The sequence below is a fragment of the Phascolarctos cinereus genome, unplaced genomic scaffold, assembly GCF_003287225.1.
Source record: "Phascolarctos cinereus isolate Bilbo 61053 unplaced genomic scaffold, phaCin_HiC Scaffold_1;HRSCAF=81, whole genome shotgun sequence".
Lineage (NCBI taxonomy): Eukaryota > Metazoa > Chordata > Mammalia > Diprotodontia > Phascolarctidae > Phascolarctos > Phascolarctos cinereus.
Genome location: NW_027555514.1, coordinates 219,729,127 through 219,750,446, shown reverse-complemented (window position 1 = coordinate 219,750,446; position 21,320 = coordinate 219,729,127). Strand labels below are relative to the sequence as shown.

The 21,320-nt window shown below is 42.2% G+C and overlaps 1 protein-coding gene across 2 annotated transcripts; it reads right to left on the bottom strand.

The window, feature by feature from the left end:
- Positions 1 to 506: 506 nt before the first annotated feature.
- On the bottom strand, positions 507 to 18,119 carry LOC110210949 (receptor tyrosine-protein kinase erbB-3-like). 2 transcript variants are annotated; one of them, XM_078145790.1, is made up of 10 exons: positions 17,758 to 18,119; positions 6,808 to 6,993; positions 5,822 to 5,947; positions 4,014 to 4,079; positions 2,743 to 2,856; positions 2,532 to 2,652; positions 2,064 to 2,137; positions 1,787 to 1,877; positions 1,355 to 1,560; positions 507 to 1,155 (listed from the first exon to the last, which is right to left on the bottom strand). In XM_078145790.1, exons 2-10 carry the CDS (start codon positions 6,869 to 6,871, stop codon positions 947 to 949), a joined length of 1,071 nt encoding a protein of 356 aa, XP_078001916.1. In that variant the 5' UTR covers positions 6,872 to 6,993; positions 17,758 to 18,119; the 3' UTR covers positions 507 to 946. The 2 variants fall into 2 exon arrangements, with proteins under 2 accessions (XP_078001916.1, XP_020845732.2); XM_020990073.2 differs by lacking the exon at positions 17,758 to 18,119 and having other exon boundaries at positions 6,808 to 7,358.
- Positions 18,120 to 21,320: the final 3,201 nt, after the last annotated feature.

Below are 21,320 nucleotides of genomic sequence, written 5' to 3'. Positions count from 1 at the left end.
TTCCAAAGACACCTGAACCAAGCACTTTGAGTTTCCTCAGCTCTGTCTCCTTGAAAATTCAGGCCAAGACCTTGTTGGCCTTTTCACCAGGGTCTAGAGGCTCCAGGCTCTATAGGTGACAGAGGGGAGCAGTCAGGAAAACCTCTTCCTGGGCTGAATCCTTTCCCATCACCCCTAGCCATGTTCTAGAGGGAGAGCAATGAGTAGACAGGGAAATAAAGCCCATAGTGGTGAAAGGAAGAAGTAATAGTTACCATTTTTGAGAAACATCATAAACATGTTGGGAGACAGGAAATACTGAAAGCTGTAAGGATTGGAGGTTATGTAGTAAGGGCTCTAGCAGAGAAAGTATTATTTCCATGGTGTCAGGGACCATGAGAAGGTGATAATAAGGACTTTAGAGGGAAATTTTCCTCTGTGTGTGTATGAGTATGTGTGTGTGTGTGTGTGTGTGTGTGTGTTTTGTGGAGAGGGGGAGGGAAAGAAGGGAAAGAAGTCTATTTAGATGATTTTCTCATATACCATTTTACAAGGTACTTTCACATACATTATTTCACCGTAGCCTTGCAACAATTGTGTGAGGTAGGGCAGATCTTATCCCTGTTTTACAGCTGAGGAAACTGAGGCTTTGCTCAAGGTCACACAACCAGTACTATGACCCAGTTCAAGTTTTCTTACCACTGTACCACACTGTTTGCTTGAAGAGAGAGGATTAAGAACTGACTGAGAGTGGCTCAACAGCATGTGGGGAGGGGCTCTCCAGTGGGAACTGTTGGGGTCCCTTAAGTTCAAGAAGAAGCATTCACGTCACCCCTCTCCAAGTAGCGCCTCATTGCTCTCTTATTCTGGATCTTCCACCCTCGCAAGTAGAGCAAGGTAAGTAGCAAGAATAAAGTGATCACTATCAACCCTGCTACCACAGCTAGGCCCACAGCCACATGGGTCCTTACTGTAGGATAAAGGGAACAAGGCTTGACCTGAGAATGCAGCTTCTGTACATAAGTTGTAGCTTCCCACAGTACCCATTAAGGAAGTTGCATTGGGTCACACAGCTACCCCCTCGACTGTAGTTTCGACAGGATAAGCACTGGCCAGGACCAGGACCCCAGCAACCCCCAGATGAGCACAGTGGGTCACACACTCGACCCTCTGCCACTGGAAAAAAGAAGAAGGAGGAGAAGTGGGTCAGAAGAGCCCAACTCAGTCTACCCACCAAATCCCAACCACTGTGCTTGGCCTTGGGTCCCACAATCTCCAGCTCAGAATCTGTTCTCCCATTCACCTCCCCATCCCTTTGGAACTTCCATATCACCACTGCCTGTCCCCCTCAGGCCTTCACTTCTACCTCACTTACCACATTCCTTTTTGGGGCGATTGTGCTTGATATCCAACCTCCCTTCCTTTGGTCCCCGAAGCAGCCTGGTCCAGTTCAGAGAGTGGTGGTAGCAGAGCTGCTTGTTGGCACTGATATAAATACGCCCAGCACTGACTTCTTTCAGGGACCGAAGGCCCAACGATGTCACGTTCACGTTTTTCATGATCAGCAGTGAGAAACCTCGACTGGGGATGGCAATGGCAATATAAAGAAGGAGGCCCCAGAGAAAAAGCTTAGGACCAGGGGGCCATGACAACTGAGTGGGAACTGTTTCTTTTTGCCCAGTGACCCCCAATTCTTCTTACTTGTTTCTCAGAATGTACTGTGGGTAAGCCTGATGCCAAAAAGTGCCGCCCCCCCCCCCCCGAATAGGTCCTGTGTCAAACAATACTGGCTTCTAAACAGACTTACTTGTAGAGACTTCGGCCACCTATGGTTGTCAGGTTGGAGAAGACACTAAAGTTGTGCATGTGGGGAGGCCAAGACTGGATGTTCAGGTAACCTGCAGAGGAAGGGAGCTTTCCTAATGAAGTCTGCCCTCTTTCCCTCTGCACCTGCTCTCTTGCTTGTGTCTCTCCCAAGCAGCTGGGGTACAGTGCTCCTTCCTGGGGTCACTGTTTCCCCTGTCAATGTTCCTAGTCTACTTGTTTCCCTGGAAACACATCTCTTCTTCTCTGACCCCACTTACCTGTAATCTCCCGAACTGTCTGGAAGACGTTGAGTTTCTCAGGATCCAGGGCAGGTATGTTGTGCCAGGGGTCTCTGGGGAAGATGAGGAAAAACATGAAAGTTTTCTTCAAATATTTTTAAGATGAGCTGAAAGAGGGATTAGATCACAATTTATTCTAAGGACCAGAACTAGGCTGAAATGGGTAAAAATTATAGGGATCAGACAGGAATTAACATAAGCAAGAGCTTTCCAACAATTTTCCAATAATCCAGCATTGGAATAAGCTGCCCTCCCCAAAACAAAAGCACAAGTCCCTCATCACAGGAAGTGTTAGAGCCCAGGGGAGATAAGCATCTATTAGGGATATTAGAGAGGAGATGGCATTATTGATGTCACATGATCATCTCTTTTGTTAGAGTTGGGGTGAGGAGGTGGGTAAGAGTGTGGGAAAACCCAAGAGGGATTTGAAGAAGAGAAGAGTCTAACCCTTTGGGGCCAGTGATAAGGAAGTCCAGATTTCCCAAGATCTTGGTACAGTTCACAAACTTACCGATGTTGCTAGAATCCACAGTCTGAAATCGGCTACCTGAGCCTGTCCCTTCACAGGCTGCAAACATAAATGGGATGGGAAGGAGTCAAAGGAAATTCAGAGGGATTTGATGGGAAATTTTTCTCCCCACCACCATGACTGACTCACCTTTTGGACACAACCCTCCACAGGGCTCACACATCTTCATCCCATTCTTTTCTACCTCTATCTTGTCCCTGGGACAATTCCTGACACAGGAGGTGTGATCTGTCACAAAGTTATCTGTGCAAGGAGAGAAGATGGGAAGAAAATTAGAAAAGACAAATTCCACCCTCTGGCAGACCTTTCTAGGATTTAAAGCTGAGTAGGACTTAGGAGAGCATGTCCTCTACTCCCTACATTTGACAGATAAAGGAACTCAAGGCAAAGAGTTGAAGTGACTTTTAAGAAGGCCATAGGTTGTGACTGGCAGAGCCAGGATTCAAAATAAGATCCTCTGACTCCCAACCCAGATTCTTTCCCCTGTGTAATACACTGGGAACAGAGGGAAGGCCTGCCCCTCCTGTACCCTCAGGTGTCCTGATTGCCTACAGCTGGGGTTCTTGCAGCCCCCTTATCTCATGTCCTTGGTAAAAGTCCCTTGATCTCCTCCCCAAGAGTCCCTCATAGAGGGGTCATCATCTCTGTGTCTCCCTTTTTTAACCTTCCTCTCCAATCAACTTGTCACTATCCCTATGTACACACATCCAGAAACCCATAGAGTGACTTTCCCTATTCCTATTCCACTAATCTCTGCCCAGGTTTCCTTTCTCTACCTCTTGCAGCCACTTACGGGGACAGCTGGCCACACAGACCCCTCCATACTGGTACTTGGTGTGAGGATTGGGCTCTAGTTGGAAGGTGAGTTTGTTGTAGACAAGGGGCAGTGGGCACAGAGACACACAGGCTCCACTGTCATTGAAGTGTCGGCATGCCTAGGCAACAGGGGGAGAGTCAGGATGGAGGAATACTTGTGCCCACCCATACATTCCCCCAGCCACCAGGCCTCCCTCCTACTCCAACCTGACTTCTGGCCAGGGCACACTAAAAAGGACCCTACCCATCACCCTAGTACATACAAAGCAGTCTGTCTCTCGGGACCTCCACAGCCACCTGCGCACTCATCATGGCAGCACTGGTTGGGATTGGGGCCAAAGCAGTGGCCGTTGCATTGGGGGGCACAGATTGTCTTTGTCACTGGTTAGGGAAAGAATGGTAAAAGGCATCACCAAGATCTACCTATCCCCTATTCACTATCTTGCCCATGGTCTTGCCTATTCATTACCCTTCCCCGAACTCCTTGCTAGCTGAAATCACACTAAAGTCTTCATACTAGCCAGGTCAAACCATAGGGGAAGATCTAAGAAACTGAAGTTTAGGGGTTTAAGAAAGGTACACACGTGTTTGGCAGTCTCCTGGTCCAGGACCCCAGCATTTCCCCCCACAGGACTCATGACAAGGGGGACCTGGTTGAGGAAAAAGGCAGAGACAAGGAAACCATCAGTATCTCTCCCCATGTCTTGTGCTGTGGTATCCTCCAAAGTGATAGAGTTAGGAAGGACAGTCACCCTGTCTCCCTCCTTGTCCCAACTCTATACTTTCCTTAACAGCTCCTTCAAATACTTAGTCAGACTTAGTGTGAGGGTACAATGAGCAGGAAGTGAGGCCAATAGAATAAGAGATTAGAGATGAGGGTAGAGGACTACCCAGAAGGAAGGAGCTTGGTTGAGGCAATGGGCATGCTTATTTGATGTGTCCCAGGCTGAATGAGACTTTAAAGTTTCTGCAAGGACAGGTGGGAAAAATTTTTCTATGTGTCTCTGATAAAGGTCTCATTTCTCAAATATATAAAGAACTGAATCAAATTTATAAAAGTACAGGTCATTCCACAATTAATTAATGATCAAGGATATGAACAGGTAGTTTTCAGATGAAGTAATCAAAGCTTTCTATAGTTATATGAAAAATGCTCTAAGTCACTATAGATTAGAGAAATGTGAATTAAACCTACTCTGAGGTAATACCTCAATACCTACAAGATTCACTAATATAACAAAAAAGGAAATTGATAAATGTTAGAGGGGATGTAGGATTGGGACACTCCTGAACTATTGGTAAACTTGTCAACTAATCCAACCATTCTGGAGAACAATTTGGAACTGTGCCCAAAGTGCTATAAAACTATGTGCACCTTTTGACCTAGCAATACCACTAGGAGGTTTGTATTCCAAAGAGATCATAAAAAAGAGAAAAGGGCCTACCAATACAAACATATTTATCCCAACTCTTTTTGTGTTGGCAAAGAATTGGAAATTGAGGGGCTGTCTGTCAATTGGGGAATAGCTGAACAAGTTGTGGTATGTGATTGTAATTGGATACTATTGTGCTATAAGAAGTGATAAGCAGGTTAGTTTCAGAAAAATCTGGAAAGATTTCTATGAACTGATTCAAAGTGAAGTAAGCAGAACTAGGAGAACATTGTACATAGTAACAGCAATATTGTATGATGATCGCCTGTGAACAACTTAGCTAATCTCAGCAATACAATGATCCAAGACAATTCCAAAGGACTCATTATGAAAAATGCTACCCACTTTCAGAGAAAAAACTTATGGAGTCTGAATGCACATTGAAGTGTACAATTTTTCACTTTATTTTTTTCATGGTGGGTTTTTTTTTGGGGGGGTCTGTGTTTTCTTTAAAACATGACTAATATGGAAATATGTTTAGCATGATTGCACATGTACAATTTATATAAAATTGCTTACCATCTCAGGGAAGGGGGAGGAGAGGGAGGAAGAGAATTTGGAATTCAAAATTCTAAAAAAATGTTAAAACTTGTTTTTACGTGTAATTGAGAAAAAATAGTAAAATATTATTTTTACAAAAGAGTCTACAAGGGCCCAGATGAATGTCCTGGGAGTATGGGATCTGGCTGAATAAAACTGCCAGGGAACCTGAAGGATAATTTTTGAGACTTTCCTGAGGGGGAAGGAATAGCAGTACTAGGCTACTATAAAGTATTTCATCCTGGAAATTTATCCACTTGTAGGATACGTAGGTCCACCCTGGCGCCTGTGCAGTATCATGAGGGATGAACTTGTTCAGTGTCATGGACCTGGGGGTTAGGGCACTGAGGATGAAGGTTTAATGGAGGGGACTCGCCTTTGGAGGGCAAATTTAATGGGAATGTGGGGAAGCGACTCACAGCTTTTGCCATTGTTCTTGACCACAATCTCAGCCTGTGGGTCCCTGACAATGTCTCTCCAGTCAATTGTGTCCACGTGGCAAAGTTTATCATTCCTTTCAATGTAAACACCCCCAGCCAAGATCTCTGGAGGGAAAGATGGGTAGGGTAGAGTTGAAATCTCCAGGACCAAATTGAGTTGCTTACCACAGGTCTTCCACACACGTCTATCCTGGCTTTGTGATTATATTTGAAAGGATACGAGGGTGCAAGGTAGATGGGTTTGGGTAGAAGAGGCCCAAATTACAAAGAAGAAGGCTGTGTTTGGGGATAGGGGATAGGGAAGGAGGCTGAAGCATCTCTTGGTTCTCCAGACACCTGTCCTAGATCTGGTTTAGCCAGCAGAAGACAGGCAGAGCAAGGGGGAGGCTGGAAGATTCAGCTGACTCAGCTTTCCCCACTTCCCCAACTCCAGGCTACCCTGCCATTTATTTTTCAACTGACTAGGGCAAGGAAGTAGGAGGGAGAGGCTGAGGCCAGAGAAAAGTGAACCAAATAATATTTAACCAGCATGCTTTTCCCTAGGGGGACAAATACAAGAAATTGGGACTGTAGTTTGGGTGTGAGGAGGTCAGGGAACTTGTAGAAGAAAATCAGGGTAAACACAGTACAATAACCCCAAATGCAAAGGAATAGGCAGAGGCCAAGTCAAGACTAGATCTTAGCTATTACTTCCCTTAACCCCTGCAGCGGCATAAGATCTTTGTTCCTCTGTATGCACCCTGTGTGGAGGACTTGTGGTAGTCAGTTTGGTAGTTATATATGGTTATTTGAGCTGTTGAGAGTAGAAGAAAGAATGCGTGAAAGAATGGGTAGGATGAGAAGGGATGGGAAGAGAGGTGAAGAGATGACAGTGAGTGGCCAGTAGTCAATTGGAAAGGCCAGTGTGTTGGTCATAGAGGTCAGTGTACTATGTAGATGTAGTCAGTAGACTAATTAGCTGTTACCTGTGAGCTGATTGAGGCGGAGCTGGCGTAGGGGATGGCTGGAGTTGGTGGTATAGTTGAGCATGACAAAGATGGCAAACTTCCCATCATAGACCTGGGCTCCTCTTACCAGGGAAGGTTGGGGAGTGGCAGAGTAGAGAACTCATTCATGGCAATTAGGACATATCCTGTTACCTCCCGGATCCACTGTGTTGGGACACAGGAGCAAGAGTGAGAAGGTGTGAACACACATCAGTCAAACACGGTCTCATGCTCCTTTCCTCCAATCACAGAAACAAGACAAGGAGGCTTTGGGTGGGGAAGAAAGGGGATATTCCAAGTCTTCCAGATTCTCTGTTCTGGAGCAGGAAGCTGGAATTTGGAGATCATTTTCAGACTCTGGGAATCAGGATGCTAAGAACCAGATGAGACATGATTATTCTGGTCCTCAATGCCTTCTTCTGAGCTTCTTGATCTAAAGGGATCCCTCCTGCTAATACTCTGCTCTTGGGAATTCTGTTTCTCAACATGATAATCTACATAGGGCTCCCTCCTCTTCTCCCTTTTCCTGCCTCCTGCCAATTCTTGTCCTCTTTATATACACAGTTCTTTACCAGGGAGGGAAGGTAGAGGACAGGTCCTAAGAGAGAAGGTGGTTTTTCCATAGGGAGAAAAAAGGGGAACCAGGAAAAAGTTGGGAATAATGTTCCCTGCTCCCAGGGAAGAAAGTAGAGTGTGGAGGTAATGAAAGAAAAGGAGCCTGCAGGAATGAGAGGTCAGAGTTGTGATCTGTAAGCATAATTTCCAGGTTTCCCATCACCACCTCACACCGCCCAGAAAGCTGGGACTTGTACTGGCTTTCCATATTGCTGTTAACACACAGTCCTGGACATGTTGTTGAGAGAGGAATGAGAAGATCTGAGGATTTGGGAATGCCCTTACAATACCATCTCACTACAGGGCTGTTCTTCTCTCTAGGGACAGGATTCTAGTGGGAGTTGGATGTCAGATAGATTGGGTAAGAGGAAGAGATGGGGCAGGATAAGGCATATAGAAATTCCATGCCCTTATATTCAGAATTCCTGGAGTAGAAGGAAATAGACATGGGGACATCTTACCACAGGCATGAACGCTAAGAGATTAACCAAGTCTAAACTATTATTTCAGAGTTTTTTTTTTTCAGGTGGCTGGTTCTCCCCTAGTAGAGGGAGGGGGGAGCACAGAGCAATAGCTTTCCTCTATCTCCTTACCCTCTTCTGCCCTGGAAATAAAGGTCCCTTTGGAGCAGACACACAGCTCATATTGTGTCCACTAGGGATGAGAAAGGGTGGGACAGAGGGATGGGAATAGTACCCAGTGCCATAGCCTAATCCACAATGAGTTGATTTTGTCCTAGAGAAGGGGGCAGCCCTTCCCCTCCCTCAGCCTCCTCTTGCTGTCCCTTCAAGCCTTAGACTCAGAGAGTGACCTCACTGGAGGGAAAAGAGAATGGTCTTTAGCAGCTTTGTCTTTTCAGCTGATAGAAGATCAAATTCAAGACCCTCATAAACCTCTCCCATACTTCAGCTGCTTCCAGTCTCTCCCATCTGTTATCTGATATTGACTCCATCCTCATTGCACTCTATTCCTCTACCCCAAATCTTGGTACTCTGCATCTCCCACCCATCATTTCTGCATGGTTTTCATCAAGGGCAAAAAAAGATAGGTGGGTAACAGGAAGGAAATTTCCACATAATGTCATTTTTTTAAAAACTGAATTTAATTTTCAGCTCCAAATTCTTTCCCTTCTACCTTCCCCTCTTCCCCCATTGAGAAAGTAAGAAAAACAAAACCTGTTATAAACATGTATAATCAAGTAATGCCAACATTAGCCATGTCATATATATCTGTATTCATATATACCTGCACTCTAAGTCCATCACCTCTCTTATTTGGAGGTGAGTATCATGTTTCATCATGAGTCTTCGGGAATCGTGGTTAGTCATTTTGTTGATTAGAGTTCCTAAGTCTTTCAATGCTTCTCTTTATAATATTATCGTATAAATTGTTCTACTAGTTTTGCTCAATTCACTTTGGCTCATTTCATGCAAATATTTCCAAGTTTCTCTGAAACCACCCCTCTTTGTAATTTCTCATAGCACAATAGTATTCTGTCACATTTGTGTACCATAAATTGTTCAGTCATTTCCCAATTGATGGGCAGCCCTTAGGTTTTCCAATTCTTTGCCACCATGAAAAGAGCTGTTATGAATAGTTTTATACATATTAATCCTATGCCTCTTTCTTTGATCTGAGGTAGCGACTAGAAGCCATATCATTAGGTCAAAGGAGTTCCAAATTGCTTTCTAGAATAGCTAGAGTGCTAGATCAATTCACAGTTCTACCAACGATACAATAACATACCTGTTTTCCTACATTGCATTTGCAATTTTCCTGTTCATATTTGCCAGTCTGATGGGTATTGGGTGGCATCTCAGAGTTGTTTTGATTTGCATTCCTCTATCAGTGATTAAGAACATTTTTAATATAGATATTAATAGTTTGGATTTTCTCTGAAAACTGTCTGTTCATATCCCTTGAGTATTTGTCAGTTCAGAAATGGCTCTTATTCTTATAAATTTGACTTAGTTCCCTATATATTTGAGAAATGAGATCTTTATCAGAGAAACTTGATGCAAAGATTTTCCCCAGTTTCCTGCTTTTCTTCTAATTTTAGTTTGGTTTTGTTTGTGCAAAAGCTTTTAAATTTTATGTACTCAAAACTGTCCATTTTACTTTCTGTGAACCTCTCTTTCTCTTGTTCAGTCATGAATTCTTCCCTTTTCCATAGATCTGACTAGTAATTTCTTCCATGCTCCTCTAATTTATTTATGATGTCACTATTTATATCTAAGGCATGTAACCATTTGAAACTTATCTTGGTATATGGTATGAGATGCTGGTCTTTACCTAGTTTATGCCATACCAATTTCCACTTTTCCCAAAAGTTTTTGTTGAATAGTGAGTTCTTGACCCAATAACTGGGATCCTTCTCTCTATTTCTTACCCAGTACCAAATTGTTTTGATGGTCACAGCTTTGAGTAGTTTAAAATCTGATACTAGTAAGCCTCCTTCCTTCCTACTTTTTTTCATTAATTCTTTTGATGCTATTTACCTTTTGTTTCTCCAGCTAAATTTTGTGATTTTTTTCCCTAGCTATGTAAAGTAATCCTTTGTATTCCAACTGGTATGATACCAAATAAATAACTTAAGTAGTATTGTCATTTTTATTATATTGTCTCAGCCTACCCAAAGCAATGAATATTTCTCTAATTATTTAGATCTGTCTTTTTAAAATTTCAATTTATTATTTATTTTTAACATTCTTCTTTTTAAATTTTGAGTTACAAATTCTCCCCCTCCTTCCTACCCCCTTCCCCTCCCACTCAGATGGCAAACAATATAATATCAATTATACATGTAAAATATACACAACATATTTTCATACTAGGCATGGTTCTTTAATTTAAAATTTTAAAAAAAATTTTTTCTTTCATTTTTTTTAAAGCAAGAAAAATAAAGTGAGAAAATTATACTTCAATTTGCACTCAAAATTCATCAGTTCTCTCTCTGAAAGTGTATATCTTTTTTTCATCATGAATCCTTTGGATAATTGTATTATTATATCTGTTTTTATATGTGTAAAAATGTTTTGTAATTGTGTTCATATAGTTCCTGTTCATCTATCAGCAGGTAGAATCCCAAGTATTTTATACTATCTGTAGTTATTTTAAATGGATTTTCTCTAACTTTTCCTTCTGGGTTTGTTGGTAATATACAGACATGCTGGTGATCTCTGTGCATTTATTTTATCTCCTTTATCTTGGCTAAAGTTGTTCATTGTTGTGTATTTTTAGTTAATTCACTAGGGTTCTCAAAGTAAACCATCTTATCATTTGCAAAAATGATATTTTTGCTTCTTCTTTCTTGTTTATTCCTGCTATTTCTTTTTCTTGGCTTATTATCATAGGTAGTATTCCTAGCACTATATTGAATAGTAATAGTGATAATGGACATCCTTACTTTACCACCAATCTTTTTAGAAAGACCTTAGTTTATACTTATTATAGATAATGCTGGCTCTTGATTGTAGATACATAATACTATTCCTTTTCAGGAAAACTCTCTTTTTCCTATGATTTCTAGTGTTGGGTTTTTTCTCTTAAACAGGAATGAGTGTTGTATCTTGTCCAAAGCTTTTGCTGCATCTATTAATATAATCATGTGATTTTCATTTTTGTTGTTAATATTGACAATTATGTCTATAGTTGTCCTAATTTTGAACCAGCCCTGCAATCCTGATATAAATCTAACCTGGTCATCTTTGTGATATGTAGCTGTAGTCTCCATGCTAATATTTCATTTAAAAATTGTGCATCAATATTCATCAGGGATATTGGTCTGTAGTTTTCTTTCTCTGTTTTGACTCTCCCTTGTTTGAGTATCAAGATCATATTTGTGTTATGGAAGGAATTTGGTAGGACTCTCTCTTTTCCTCTTTTTTTTCCAAATAGTTTATTTAGTATTCAAATTAATTGTTCTTTAAATTACTGGTACAATTCACTTGTAAATCCATTTCTGGATCCATTTGTAGGACCAACCTGATGAATTTTGAGTGCAAATTGAAGTATAATTTTCTCACTTTATTTTTCTTGCTTTAAAAAATAATGAAAGAAAAAAATTTTAAAAAATTTTAAATTAAAAAACCATGCCTAGTATGAAAATATGTTGTGTATATTTTACATGTATAATTGATATTATATTGTTTGCCATCTGAGTGGGAGGGGAAAGGAGTAGGAAGGAGGGGGAGAATTTGTAACTCATTGTTGTCATTGTCTTTAATGAAATTATTGATTATATGTATACTTTGTTGTTTCACCTAGTCATGCTTTAGGATTATTAAGATATTTAGTTCACAATTAATTTTTAATTTTCTTTTCAAAGGCCCTTTATCAAATATAGTTTTTATTTCATTATGATCTGAAAATGATGCATTTAACATTTTGACTTTTTTTGCACTTATTTGTGAAGTTTTTATGCCTTGATCAATTTTTGTAAAGGTGCCATGTACAGATGAGCATAGATATACACCTTTCTATCCCATTTAATACTTCAATTCCAATTCAATAGTCCAGAAGTCTATCATATCTAACTTTTCTAAAATTCTATTCAGGTTCTTAATTTCTTTTTTTAAAATTAGATTTATCTAGTTCTGATAAGGGAAAATTGAAGGCCCTCACTATTAGAATTTTAGTGTCTAATTCTCCCTGTAACTCATTCAACTTTTCCTATAAAAATTCATATGTACCTGTGTTTAGTATTAATAGTCTATAGTACCTTTCAGAAAATGTGTATATCTTTCTGTTTCAAGTATGTTTCTTTTAAATAACATATGGTTGGATTCTAGTTTCTAATCCGTTCTATCTTCTTTCATTTTATAACTGAGTTCATACCATTCACCTTCACAGTTTTGATTACTAATTTCCCTCCATCCTGTTCTGTTAAACTTTTTCTTCTCTTTGTTTTCCAGCTCCTCTTCAAGAATTTGTTTTACTTATGACTAATTCTTTTCTTAGTTTACTCTTCCTCTTATTCCCTACCTACCTTTTCCTTCTATTTCCCTGTCAGGTGAAATGTATTTCTGTACTCAACTGTGTATGTGTATTCTCTCCTTTGACCATTTTGTTTTTTTGTTTTTGTTTTTTAGGCATTTGGGGTTAATTGACTTGTCCAGGGTACCTTTGACCATTTTAGTGGAGAGTAAGGTTCATGTGTTTCCCACCCCACCCCCTACTTCCTCCTCCTTGTTATAGAAACCTCTACTGGTGCATCCCATTTAAGATAATTTTTCCCACCTCCCTTCACCCACCCAATATTTCTTCTACCCTCTATTCTTCTTTTGAAATCATTAAAATATTATGGAATCACTGCCAGGCCCTCTTTTTAACTCTCTTTATACTCCCTGATGATGATAGTTCTGAGGGGAAACATGTATCATTTCTCCATGTAAGAATGTAAACAGCTTAACCTTGTTTAGGCCCTTATGATCACTTACTTGGTTTTCCTTTGTATGCTTCTTTTGACTCTTGTGTATGTTAAACTTTCTGTTTTCATCAGGATTGCTCAGAAGTCCTCATTTTCATTCAAGATTCATTTCCTCCCCTGTAGGATTATACTCAGTTTTGATGGGTAAGTTATTCTCGGCTATAAACTAGATCTTTGGCCTTCTGGAATATCATTCCAAGCTCTCTGTTCCTTTATGTGATGGCTGCTAAATCATGTGTGATCCTGATAGTGGCTCCACAGTACTCAAATTCTTCTTGGCTATTTGCAGTATTTTTTATTTGACCTGGGAAGTCTGGATTTTGGCTATAATATTCCTGGGAGTTTTCATTTGGGATTTTCTTTCACATGATGACCAGTAGATTCTTTGCAATCTGGTGCTAAGAAATTTGGGCAGTTTTGTTTTGTTTTGTTTTTGTTGTTTTTTGAAATGTGATGTCTAGACTATTTTGGGGGTCATGGCTTTCAGGTAGTCCAGTGATTCTTAAAGTATCTCCTATAATCAGTTTTCCAGGTCAGTTGTTTTTGCTATAACTCACATTTCCTTCTATTTTTTTTTCCAACCTTTTGATTTTGAAACATGCTTTTTGATGTCTAATGGAGACATTAGGGCAACTAGATGGTACAGTGGAAAGTGCTAGGCCTGTGATCAGGAAGAGTTATCTTCCTGACTTCAAATCTGGCCTTAGATACTTACTACTTGTAAGACCCTGGGCAAGTCACTTTACTGTTTGCCTCAGTTTCCTCATCTGTAAAATGAGCTGGAGAAGGAAAATGCAAACTGCTCAAGTATCTTTCTCAAGAAAACTCCAAATGGGGTCACAAACAGTCAGACGTGACCGAAAATGACTGAACAACAACAATGGAGTCATTAGATTCTATTTTGTCAATTCTAATTTTCAGGATGTTATTTTCTTGGGTAAGGTTACCATAAAAGCTCTTTATGGTGGGATTCTTTTTTCATTTGATCATTCTTCCTGCCTGCTTCTTGTGAGTATTTCTGAGGGGAATGTTTGGGCTGAGTTTCTGTGCTCTTACATCTTTTTGCTACTTTTGCAGCTCTGCTGAAGGCTTTCAGTGCTCTCAAAGTGATGTGATATGGTGCAAAGTCTGCTTATTGACCTCCTGGTCTGAGCTTTGCAAGTTTGTGACTCATGTTTACATTTTTAAGTTCGTCCCTGGTTAGAATTTTCAGACTATTGCTGTCCTTAGCCACTATTTCCCCACTGGTAGACTCTACAGAAAAATTGAACTGGGATTTCTGCTCTGGTAATTCTACTGCAGGCTTAAGCCTATGCTAGAGGCTAACACTGAGTCCTTGCTCTGCTCCGGGGATCAGAACCACACAGCTATTGTTTGCCTCTGAACTTCTTCCTCATTGAGTACACAGATAAAACCCACAACAGCACTATTTGAGGACAAAAAGGCTTAATTCAAGAGCTTTCCAACACAGGCCACTCCTAGACTAAAGAAGGGAGAATAAGCTGTATTGGGAGTGCATGAAGAGGCTGAGTATGTGTGTCTTTCCACCAGGTGCCCATGGGTTGGAGAAACGCCTGAACAAATTGTGATATAGAAATGTAATGGAATATGATTTTGATGTAGGAAGTGATGAACAATTCAAGGTATCTCTGCCCCTTGATCTCTGATCCCCTCCCTTTTCCAGTGGGTTAAAGCCTGTGTTGGGAGTTGAGGGCAGGAGCAGAGATACCACCTGTTTGCAGCTACTCTTCCTTGGGGGCACTGCCAGCTCATTAGGAAGCAGGCATGAAGGCATGTGGGGAATGGACACCACGGAACCCTCTCTTGCCAGCTCCATACCAGGCCTGATCCCTTGACAGATCCCCACCCCACTCTCCTAGTCAGGATTCCATTACTGAGAAGGGAGAGGGGAGACGGGATGGAGATCAGCATTGTCATTTTGGAGGGGACAAGAAGGAAGGCTGAGAACTGCATTGCTTCTGCCTGAGAGATGACTCATATAAACCAGGCAGGTTAGAACTAACTGCCTCTACCTCCCTTGCTAACAGGATGCCCCTTCACCGAAGCCCTCCCTCATGCCCACGAAGCAAAGACTTGTGAGTCTGACTGTGTGCAGTGATGTTCTTGAAAATATGTCCCTGAGAGCAGTGTGAGTTAGTGGTGAGAGAGCTAGCTAGCCTCAGAGTAAGGAAGAGCTAGGTTCAAGTAGAGCTTGTGACACATACTGGTTGTGTGACTCTGGACAAGTCACCTTGGCAACACTTTAAGATTATAAATGGCAGAACAGTTTCTGAGCTGCATCAGTGGAGAATTTCCTTGCTCCCATAGGCACGAAACCACAGGCAGAGAGAGAGAGAGAGAGAGAGAGAGAGAGAGAGAGAGAGAGAGAGAGAGAGAAGTTAGTGAGAATGTGTAGTATACTTGCCCCTGCCCTACTTCAAAGCTCCATCCCACTCCAACAATGCATTCAGTTTTGTACCCCATACATTGCCTTGGACTGCCATGTTAAAGGATATCCCCCAATATCTCCATCCCATTGCTCTATCATTCCAAAAATAGAATCACATTAAGATATATAAGTTTATGGATTGTTGTATACTTGGGGAGAGAGGGGAGAGAATTAGAAGTAATTGTCTCCTACCCATGGGAGTAAAATCCATCTTACACAAAACAAGGAACACAGAGCAGTAGAAAGGGGAGGGAGAGGAGAAAGAAGGGAGGACCAATAGCCTTTGGGGAGGTTGTCAATCACAGGACCTCTTGGAAAGACAGTATTTCGGAACAGGAAGGGGCTACTTTCCCTCACTCCCTTCTCAATGTGGACCTCAACTCCAAACTCCCCCAACCCCTCATCAGGGCTAAGACAAAGGGAGCATAGTGTGACTCAGACAAGGCTAGATGCCCAGAGGCTGAAAATCCAGATAAAAAGAGGCCTGGCCAATGCCTCATCCCCTCTCCCAGGAAACAGACTAGGGGCCAGAACCCTTGGTTTCCTGATTGATAACTTTTCTGATTCCCAAAGTCCGAAGGAGATGAAGATACTATCACTCTTCTATAACCACTACCCCTTGTGCCAGACCCCTCCTCCATTCTTCCAGCTGGGAGTGTTCATAATTTAAAGTCTCAGAGGCTAAATTTAGACCCAGCAACTGTGGGGGAAACACAGGTGTTTTCCTTACTCCCACACCCTTCACCCCTGCTGTGGGTGGGACACAAAATTCACCAAGCTCCAAACTGGGATCTTGGGGGATGGGGCATGGGGGGGGGATGGGATCAAAATACCTAATTCTTTGATCTCTCAATTATCAAACATCCCCAAGAAAAAGGCTGTGGCGGGGGCAGTTTCTCCTGAACTGTCTCCTGAATTTTTTTTCTGTAAGGGGAGACTTTCCGGGTTTATGCCTCCTTTTCCTTCATACTTGGGGTGCACTCTAGGAAAAGTTTAGTGGCATTCAAATTTACCAATGTCTAGATTTGATGGGATGGGTGGAAGAAAGCAGAAGGGAGTGTTGGGTGGAGCTTTTTTCTCACCTAACCTGGACTTGACCTTGTGGCTAATCTCTGTCCAACCTGCCCCCCCCAACTCCCACAAATAAGCAGGGAAAAGGAGGGGCTTCCATGGATTCAATTCGTGTCTCTATGTTGATAATTCTAAAATCTACTTTTCCATCCCTAATCTCTTTGCTGACTTCTAGTCTGGCATCTCTAACTGCCTAATAAACATCTCAGATTGGATGTTCCATAGACATCTTAAACTCAACATATACAAAATTGAACTCATCTTCCCTGCCCCCTCCCCCACTTCCCTAATTACTATCGAGAACACCACCATCCTCCCGGTCTCCCAGGCTCAAAATCTAGGTGTCATCCTTGACTACTCACTCTCATTGTCCATAGCCAATCTATTATCGAATCCCGTTACTTTCTTAACATCTCTCCCTTAAACCTTATCTCCCCAACTCTTGGTGCAGGCCTTTATCACCTCCCTCCTGGACTACTGCAGTAGTCCATTGGTTGGGCCCCCTGACTCAAGTCTGTCCCCCATCCTGTCTGTCCTCCACTCAGCTGTCAAAATAATCTTCTAAAGTATGCCTCTAACCATGTCACTTTCCCTCCTCCCCCCAGTAAACTCTAGTTGCTCCCTACCACCTCCACGATCAAATATATAATCCTCTATTTGGCATTCAAAGTCCTTCAAAGTTCCCCCCTACCTTTCCAGGCTTCTTACACTTTACACCCCACTAAGTACTCTGGGACTCAGTTATACTGGCCTCTTGGATGTTCCTTGAACAAAACACCCCATCTCCTGACTCTTTGCTGGCTGACTGTCACCTGTGCCTGGAGTGATCTCCCTTCTAATCTCCACCTCTTGGCTTCCCTAGTTTATTTTAAATCCCAGCTAAAAATCCCACCTTCTACAGGAAGCCTTTCCCAATTCCTCTTAATTCTAGGACCTGCCTGCTGTTGATTATCTCTGATTTATTCCTTATGTGGCTTGTTTATATATAGTTGGCACGTTGCTCTCCCCTCCCCCATTAGACTGTAAGCTACTTGAGAACAGGGACTGTCTTTTATCTTTCTTTATAGGTGTTTTCTTTGCACAGGACTCTTAATAAATGTTTATTGACTAATGGATTGACAGAAGGCGGGCAGGGGTGGAAGGTTGGGGGGAGGTCCAGCCAGTCCCAGCTTTATGTGCTTCAGAGGGCGGCCACCCCGATAGGACCGGGTTGGGGCTTCGGGCGCCGTCCCCCCTGATTCCCGAGCTCGCAAGCCTCGGGTTCCCCCTGTACACCAAATCCCGGTTTCTTTCTGCGCTCGGAGCTCCCAGCAGCACCCAGCTTCCCCTGTGCCACAGCCTCCCTGAGCTCCCAAACCCTACTTACCGGCCTGCGAAGTGCCCATCTCCGAGCCCCTAGCCAGGTGGAAGAGCCAGCCCAATACCTACAGCGCCAGTAACCCCTTCATCGCTGTTGGATGCTGGGTTAGAGGGCCCAGGCCGGGGCTCTGAGGTTAAGATACTAAGATTGAGAAAGCCACCTGAGCTTCGAAAGGAGGAGGCGGAGGTCGCAGTCTGTCCAGGTAGCAAACGCGAAATGTTACAGGGTCTAGAGCTGGAGCTGAGGCTAGAGAGGAAGAAGGGGGTGCATACGTGTGTGGTGAGTGGGGTGAGTCACGGCACCTCTCGGACTCGCTATAGCTGGCAGCGCCTCCTACTTTAGTAGACTTCAAGTTCAATTTTGCCTAAATCTCAACCTCTCCACCCGGCTCGCGCTCAGTCACCCTACATCCCCACCCCCTTACGCGGGCCCCGAACTCATTGGCCAGATTGTGGGAACCCCCTTGCTCCGGCCAATCAGAGCGGCGGAGGGGCTCACCCTCATTTTCCCGGAGAGGGATGCAAAAAATCCCTGCCCCTGCCCCCATACAATCACCTCACCCCCCCCCCCAAGAGAAGGACTCATCAGAAGGCTGGTCCCACCCATTATTATGTAAATTACCCTCCTACCCTCCACCCCTTTCCAACTTCCCTGACAGGATGGTCCATTTTGGCTTTTTTTATCCCTCTCCTTTGAGGGTGGAGGCTGGGGGGAACCCTCGCCTTCAGCTTTCCTCCGCCTTCCTAGGGAATTGAGACCACACTGCTAAAGACTCCCCGCCCGCGGTAGCCCGAGCCTCTCCGAGGCTCCGTGAAATTGCACTGTCTCCGGATGCTTCCCCCTTCCAAAACCGGCGCCTACGTGGCCTCCCAGGAGAATTTGAGTAGGGTTGGGGGTTCCAGTGTGGGAACAGACCCCAGGCCCCGCCTTTCCATTCCCAATCTGGGGAAGGGAAAGGAAGGGGGGGAAGGGCAGACCCAGCCAGTCAAGAGTGGGGCCAAGTCTCAAAGCACTTGTTGCTGCCTGCACCTCCCCTACCCCCCACTTCTGCCCCCAACACGGCCAATCTAAAGGACAGTTGCCTTTCCCCTACCCCACTATGAATTCGCCCAACTGTCCCGCAGCTTCTTCGACTTCTTTCTTGGGAAGAGGGGATCAGGGGACCTCAGATCAGCTATACTGGTTGGTCCCCTATTTTCTATCATCACTGCCATCATCCTAGTACAAGACTTCATTCCCGTTCACCTGGACAGTTAAAATAGGCTCTGAACCTCTTTCCTGCATCCACTCCTCCTTTTTCGGGGCCATCTTTAGTTGTCCTATCTATTACTGGACACAGATGGCTCCAGAGGAGAAAGTGAGGCTGGTGACTTTGGACAAGCCCTCCCTCACTTAAATCCAATTTCATTTTCAAGTCATGGCATCATCTTCCTGATGTCATGGTCTTCTTCCAGAATGAAGGACAAAACACACACACACACACACACACACACACACACACACACACACACAACCTCTTCCTGCAATCTTTCCTTATAAACAGATGTCACTCCTATTATTTCCTAATCCTTAGTGTCTCCTTGTAATGTACAAACTTCAATCAACAAACATTTTTAAAGCACCTACTATGTATTAGGCACTGTGCTATGACATAGTTTCTACCCTCCAGGAGATCATATTCTACTTAGGAGAATGTTCGCTTAGAAGTAAGTGTTCACATTTCACATGTTCACATAGAGTTAAAATAAAGGGCTGGAGCAGAATCTAATGTGCTTCAGCTGAAGTAAAAAAGGCAGAGGTAGCTATCATGATCTCAGACAAAGCAGAAGCAAAAATAGACCTAATTAAAATAGATAATAAGGGAAACTACATTTTGCTAAAAGGTACCATAGAAAATGAAGTAGTATCAAAACTTTTTTCAGCAAGTTTCTGTGATAAAGGTTTGATTTCTCAAATATATACTGAGTATAGAACTGAGTCAAATTTATAAAAAATAAGCACCATTCCCCAACTGATAAACGGTCAAAGGACATAAACAGTCAGTTTTCAGAAGAAGAAATCAAAGCAATCTATAGTCACATAAAAAATGCTCTAAATCACGATTGATTAGAGAAATGAAATTTAAAACAACTCTGAGGTACCAGCTCATACCTATCAGAAATGACAAATGCAAGAGAGGATGAGGGGAAAATAGGTATAGTAATGAACTGCTGGTGGAGTAGTGAACTAGTCCAACCACTCTGGAGAAGAGTTTGGAATTACCCCCAAAGGGCTATAAAACTAAAAATACTCTCAACCCCAATAATATCACTATTAGGTATGTATCCCAAAGAAATTTTATTTTATTTTATTTTTTATTTTTTTAAATTTTATTTTATTTTTTAAAAAAATTTTTTTTCCATATGCTTTTGAGTTGAAAATTTTTTCTCCCTTTTTCTCCCCCCCCACCCTCCCCAAGACTGCGCACAATCTGACATAGGCTTTACATTTACATACCCATTAAACATATTTTCACGTTAGTGAAGTTGTAAGTAAAAATTAAAACCAATAGGAGGAACCATCAGAAAGATGAAACAAAATTCAACTTAAGGTAAAAATAAGTGAGAGCAATTCGACTTCCATAGTTCTTTCTTTGGATGTGGACAGCATTTTCCATCCCGAGGCCTCTGGAGATGTCTTAGATCCTCGTAATGCTGAGAAGGGTTCAGTTTAACATTCTTAGTCATTGCATAACGTGGCTGCTATTGTATACAAAGTCCTCTGGGTTCTGCTCACTTCACTCAGCATCAGACCATATAAGTCTTCCCAGGTTTTTCTGACATCAGCCTGTTCATCATTTCTTATACAACAATAGTATTCCATTACATTCATATACCACAACTTGCTCAGCCATTCCCCAATTGATGGCCATCCTCTCAATTTCCAATCCAAAGAGATTTTTTTTAAAAAGGAAAAGGACCTATATGTACAAAAAGATTTATAGCATCTCTTGTTGTGGTGGCAAAGAATTGGAAATTATGGGGATGTCCATCAATTGGGGAATGGCTGAACAAGTTGTGTTATATGCTTGTGATGGAATACTATAGTCCTATAAGAAATTATGAGCAGGCAGACTTCAAAAAAATCTGTAAAGAACTACATGAACTGATGCTGAGTGATGTGAGCAGAACCAGGAGACCATTGTACACAGTAACAGCAATACTGTGTGATGATCAACTATAGATAGACTTAACTCTCGCACTATAATGATCCAAGACAATTCCAAAAGACTCATGATGGAAAATGCTATCCACATCCAGAGAAAAGTGTGGAGTCTGAATATAGCTTTTTTTTTTCCCTTCATGGTTTTCTCCTTTTGTTCTGTTTCTTCTTTCATAATATGACTAATGTGGAAATATGTTTAATGTGATTGGACATGTATAACCTATATCAGATTGCTTGCTGTCTTTGGAAGAGGGGAGGAGACAGAGGAAGGGAGAAAAATTTGGAACTCAAAATCTTATAAAAATGAATTTTTATATGTAATCGGAAAAAATAAATGTTTAAAAAAAAGAAGAAATGATGAAAAG